The 5,958-nt window shown below is 36.9% G+C and overlaps 1 protein-coding gene across 1 annotated transcript in view; it reads left to right on the forward strand.

Annotated features, from left to right (window-relative positions):
• Positions 1–2,134, forward strand: part of trappc14 (trafficking protein particle complex subunit 14) — a 46,511-nt gene extending 44,377 nt beyond the window's left edge. Inside the window, exon 11 of the mRNA XM_046065291.1 lies at positions 1,949–2,134. Within this exon, the coding sequence (XP_045921247.1) occupies positions 1,949–1,952 (4 nt within the window). The 3' untranslated portion in view covers positions 1,953–2,134. The remainder of the gene's footprint in view (positions 1–1,948) is intronic.
• Positions 2,135–5,958: the final 3,824 nt, after the last annotated feature.

The raw sequence follows: 5,958 nt of genomic DNA on the forward strand, positions 1-5,958 counted from the left end.
TCTCTGTCAGCCTGGCTACAGTGCTGAAAAGAAACCTGAGGTTGTTCCTATTTTCCTCTATTAATGACGAGTAGTACGCTGCTCTGGCATTACGGAGGACGAAGTTTTAAGACTATCTTGCCAAATTAAACGAAAAATTTCCAGTTTGGTGGAACGCCAATTCCTCTCAAGTTTCTGCGATATTTGCTTTAATTTGAGAGTTTCAGTATTATACCACGGAGCTAACCGTCTTTGTGGGAACACTATTAAATGTTCAATTAAAATACCATATACCAAAACAAGGTCAAGGGTGTGATTAAAACAGTGAGTCGACTCTGAGAGAAGCCAATGGAATCTAACAGAGAGATAAATGCAATACTGAAGCTGTCATTCATCCACATGAATATTAAAATCCCCTACAATAATAACTTTGTCTGTTTTTAAGGACTAAAGTTGACAAAAACTCTGCAAATTAATTTGTCTAGGATTGCATTTGAGAACTGTTTATCAAGGACTGTATTGAGAACGGTATGTAAACTAAGCTTTCCTATTGCCTCTTGTATTTAAAAATTTCCAAAGATAATCAGCCCTGGTTTGCAGGTTGGTATGAGTCAGATTTGCCTGACAGCCAACAAACGGTTCCCCCTTGTGGAGAATATTCATAGTGCTGAATGTGAATCTGAACTGTGTGTGAAATGTGATTCGTTTAGTCCTTTGTTTAAAAGCCAACCAAGACACATCTGGGCTCTGTTTCCCTTCAAAGACAGATAAGTGCAAAGTGAAAAGTGCACTTACCATGTTTGGGCTTATGTCGCTATATTTTAGCAACACTCATTGATTTTGACTCTTGGACAGCAAACTGTGTTTCATGCCTATAACTAAAAGTGGTGGAGTATGGAATAAATATAGTCCCAAATGTATTGTAGCTGTGTGAAAAAGTTTTGTACTCGTGAAAATGTTTTGTAGTTGTGTGGGAAAGTTTTGTACTCGTGAAAAAGTTTTGTAGCGATGTGAAAAAGTTTTGTACTTGTGAAAATGCTTTGTACCTGTGTGGAAAATGTTTTAATGTGTATCTGAATATCAGAAAAATCCAAAGTTTACAGGTACAGTTCACTGGTTTGACCGTGAGTAAAAGTTACTTCACGGGGCACTTCCTGTCGGCAAGAAAGGTCTGCCTTCCTGGATCCGTGATTGGATGGTGAACTGAGATTCCTGATTGGATAGTCAAATGACATGTTAACCCGAGCATTCCCATTGGCTATCCAGTAGAACGTGTCAAATGTGGGACAAAAGTATTTGTAAATGTAGATTTGTTTTGTAACTGTAGGTTTGTTTTGTAACTGTAGAATCGAGCCGTACATGTAAACTTCGGATTTTTCTGATATTCAGATACACATTCAAACATTTTCCACACAGCTACAAAACATTTTCACGAGTACAAAACTTTCCCACACAGCTACAAAACATTTTCATGAGTTCAAAACTTTCCCACACAGCTACAAAACATTTTCACGAGTACAAAACTTTCCCACACAGCTACAAAACATTTTCACGAGTACAAAACTTTCCCACACAGCTACAAAACATTTTCACGAGTACAAAACTTTTTAACACAGCTACAAAACATTTTCACGAGTTCAAAACTTTCCCACACAACTACAAAACATTTTCACGAGTACAAAACTTTCCCACACAGCTACAAAACATTTTCACGAATACAAAACTTTTTCACACAGCTACAAAACATTTTCACGAGTTCAAAACATTTTCACGAGTTCAAAACATTTTCACGAGTACAAAACTTTTTCACACAGCTACAAAACATTTTCACGAGTTCAAACTTTTTCACAAAGCTACAATACATTTGGGACTATATTTATTCCATATCAGAGCAACAACCATTTGTACACAAAAAAAGAACTAGTACTACAATATGTTAATCAAATCTTTGCCCTGTTTCTCCTGTCAGATAACCTGGAGTGAAAGGATCTACTGGAGACATATAGAGAAACAATGTGCTGCAGTCAACAAGACGAGGAACAGAGAAGAATGGAAACAAAAATGATTGGCTAGAGAGGAGGAGTTGTGCTGATGAGGAGAGAGGAGGGGATAGAGTGATGCTGCATAGTAGAGATGATAAAAGAAAAGAAAAGCCCTTGTGGAGTCACAAAAGTTCTTAATTTCACTGGTTTTCATTTCTGAAGAGATACCCCTCCTTCAAATCAACATCATCCATCTCATCCCATTAATTCAATTTTTTTCACATTTCCTTCAAGCCTTCATTTATTTTTTCCTTAATGGTTATTTTTAGTGCTTTCTTATTACTTCCACCTTCTACACTATTTGGACCCTTTCTGTTTCAACGAGACCTGTGCCTTAAATTTATATTTGTTGAGGTCTTATAAAGTCTTAAAAAGCATTAAATTTGACTTTAGTTTTCTCAAGTGTTAAAGGTTAAAGCCATGGTTCAGGGTGGGCGGCCAGAATGCCTCGACTGGTTGGGGGTGGGTGGGTGAGAGAGAGAGAGAGCGAGAGAAAGTGAGCCATAAAGAGGGAGGGAGGAATTTGGTAACATGCATTAATGGGATGAGGTTGCATACAGAGGGAGAGAAAGAGGAGGAGAGCGAAGCTCAGTGCATCATGGGAAATCCCCCGGCAGTCTAGGCCTATAGCAGCATAACTAAGGGATGGTTCAGGACTCATCTGAGCCAGCCCTAACTATAAGCTTTATCAAAGAGGAAAGTCTTAAGCCTACTCTTAAATGTGGAGATGGTGTCTGCCTCCTGAACCCAAACTGGAACCTGGTTCCACAGGAGAGGAGCTTGATAGCTGAACGCTGTGGCTCCTAGTCTACTTTTGGAGACTCTAGGAACCACAAGTAACCCTGCATTCTGGGAGTGCAGTGATCTGGTGGGGTAGTAAGGTACTATGAGCTCTTTAAGATAAGATGGTGCCTGACCATTAAGAGCTTTGTAGGTAAGAAGAAGGATTTTAAATTCTATTCTGGATTTTACTGGAAGCCAATGCAAAGAAGCTAAAACAGGAGAAATGTGATCTCTTTTCCTGGTTCCTGTCAGAACACATGTTGCATTCTGAATCAGCTGAAGAGTCTTGATGGACTTTTCAGACTGACTGAATTGCAGTAATCCAGCCTAGAAGTAACAAATGCATGGACTAGTTTTTCTGCATCATTTTTAGACAGGATGTTCCTGATTTTTGCAATATTACGTAGGTGAAAAAAGGCGGTCCTTGAAATTTGCTTAATGTGAGACTTAAACGACATGTCCTGATCAAAGATAACTCCAAGATTCCTCACAGTGGTGCTGGAGGCCAGGGCGATGCCATCAAGGGAAACTATATCTTTAGATAATGCGTCACGGAGGTGCTTAGGCCCCAGTACTATGACTTCAGTTTTATTAGTTTAACATTAGAAAATTACAGGTTTTATCATCCTGAAGGCACATTTTTGTTCATTTTGTTAATTGATTAGTTTCATCTGGCTTGATCGATAGATTTAATTGAGTATCATCTGCATAAAAATGAAAGTTTATGGAGTGTTTCCTGATAATATTGCCTAAAGGAAGCATATATAAAGTGAAGAGGATTGGTCCCAGCACAGATCCTTGTGGAACTCCATGACTAACTTTGGCGTGCATGGAGGACTCATCGTTAACATGTACAAACTGAAATCGATCTGAAAAATAGGACTTAAACCAGCTTAGAGCGGTTCCTTTAATGCCAATTAAATGTTCCAGTCTCTATAATAGGATTTGATGGTCAATGGTATCAAATGCAGTGCTAAGATCTAATAAAACGGGAACAAGTCCTTTGTCTGATGCAATTATGAGGTCGTTAGTAATTTTCACCTGTGCTGTCTCTGTGCTATGATGAACTTTAAATCCTGACTGAAAATCCTCAAACTGTTGCTATGTTGAAAGTCACACAACTGTTTGGCCATTGCTTTATCAAGGGTTAAAGGTTAAAGGTCAAGGTCAAAGTTTAGATATAGGTCTATAGTTGGCTAAAACATCTGGATCAAGTTTGGGCTTTTTCAGAAGAGGTTTAATTACAGCTACTTTAAAGTACTGTGGTACATAGCCTGTTGATAAAGATAGATTGATCATATCTAGTATAGAAGTGCTGACTAAGGGTAAAACATCTTTAAGCAACCTAGTCGGGATGGGGTCTAAGAGGCAGGCTGATTGTTTAGATGAAGGAATTATTGAAGTTAGTTGGTAAAGATCGAGGGAAGCAAAGCAGTTTAAACATATATCTGGTTCTACAGCTGTTTCTAAGGTTCCTGAGTTAAGAGATAAGTTGGTGCCAGTTGAGGCCAGGTCTTGGTGAATTTTGTTTCTAATTGTTAGAATTGTATCATTAAAGAAGCTAATGTCGTAACTACTGAGAGCTATGGGAATACATGGCTAAATAGAGCTGTGACTCTCTTGTCAGCCTGGCTACAGTGGTGAAAAGAAGAAAGAAAAGTTGTTCTTATTTTCCTCTATTAATGACGAGTAGTACACTGGTCTGGCATTTTTTTGTTCTGTAACATGTGCCAGCTTAGGTTCCATCATCACTATCTGAAAGCGTTCTCTACTTCTACTTATATATAAATATAAATTTATAAGATATAAATATTGATAGATTTAGGGTTTCAGGAAAAATAATGTAATTGAGTGTGGTTTTAAACTGAACTACAAACATATGTTTGTTAGATTTACACTTGATGAGAGCTGCATCTCAACTCAGACTTCAAGCGATGCATCTTTCATTGTAGGAGGAGGGTAATACTGGAACATTCATTATTCACTATTTAAAAATTTATTTTTTTTTTGTCTAGTGTATGTCAACCTTAGTATTACCCACTTCCTACTAGGAAAGATGCAGCCCTTTTCCACTGAAAAAACTTTATTTAAAAAAAATGATGAATAATGAATGTAAATTGGATCCATTTATTAATCTCTGTCTTAATCCAATCTATTTATTTTTTATGTTGGGTTGTTACTTTCCAGTTCTGTATTGTCCACATTTTACAGTGTAGTCTTGTTTCATTGTCCAATAATTCAAACCCCAGCAGTGTAGCATATAAATAATAGCTGCAAATTACGTTATGTATCTGCAGTGGAAACAGGGTCCACCTCAAATGAGATGTTGTTGTTGGACTGATGTTGCTTGGAGCCAGAGTTTTGTGTTGAAATTCAGTTTTCTTATATTTCTGTGCAATGAAATACATAGATTATCAATTACTCAAGCAGAGGTCAGGAGCTGTAAAAGGCAGGTCAACCGAATTATGGAGAAAATAGAAACCCTGCTCATTTAAGTTTGTTTAGTTGTTCAATTCCAGAGAAGTGTTAAAATCTTAATGACTTGAAAATATTGATAGAAATCTGTTTAAACCCAGGTAAATGTTTATTATTGGGAACTTTTTTCTTCATGTCTGTTGAATGTTTGCCAGATGACAAATTTACATTTTTTTCATTTTACCTGACCTGTTGAGACTGAATAAAATACTCTGAAAACAGTCTTACCAGCAGTTAATTGGAGTTAAGTAATTGGAAGTGTAACCTATAAACACTGTCTCTATTAGCCGAATAATTAGTAACCAATTGATTGAATTTGCAGTTACACATTAGGGCCTTTCTAGAAAATTGCTTGGGAACTATGAGACTGTTAAAACAAGAATGTTGATAACTGAGCTAAAATTTATTTGTGGTTGGTAATAACTGAAAAACTAAAAACTGCTTCCAGCATTGTGATACATATTTATATTTATATATCAGGCAACTCTTGGTATATGTTATAGCAGAGAGGCTGCTTCATTTGGGTTATGGTAACTGGTTTCATTATAAATTACAAACATTGTCTGTAAAGACTGATATGATGTATTATGTTATGTTACCATACAGTATTATCACTGATTGACATTCCATTGAATGTAGAATGTGGTCTAAAACCACAGGTTTAGACTTATATGACATT

The sequence above is a fragment of the Micropterus dolomieu genome, linkage group LG12 (assembly GCF_021292245.1).
Source record: "Micropterus dolomieu isolate WLL.071019.BEF.003 ecotype Adirondacks linkage group LG12, ASM2129224v1, whole genome shotgun sequence".
Lineage (NCBI taxonomy): Eukaryota > Metazoa > Chordata > Actinopteri > Centrarchiformes > Centrarchidae > Micropterus > Micropterus dolomieu.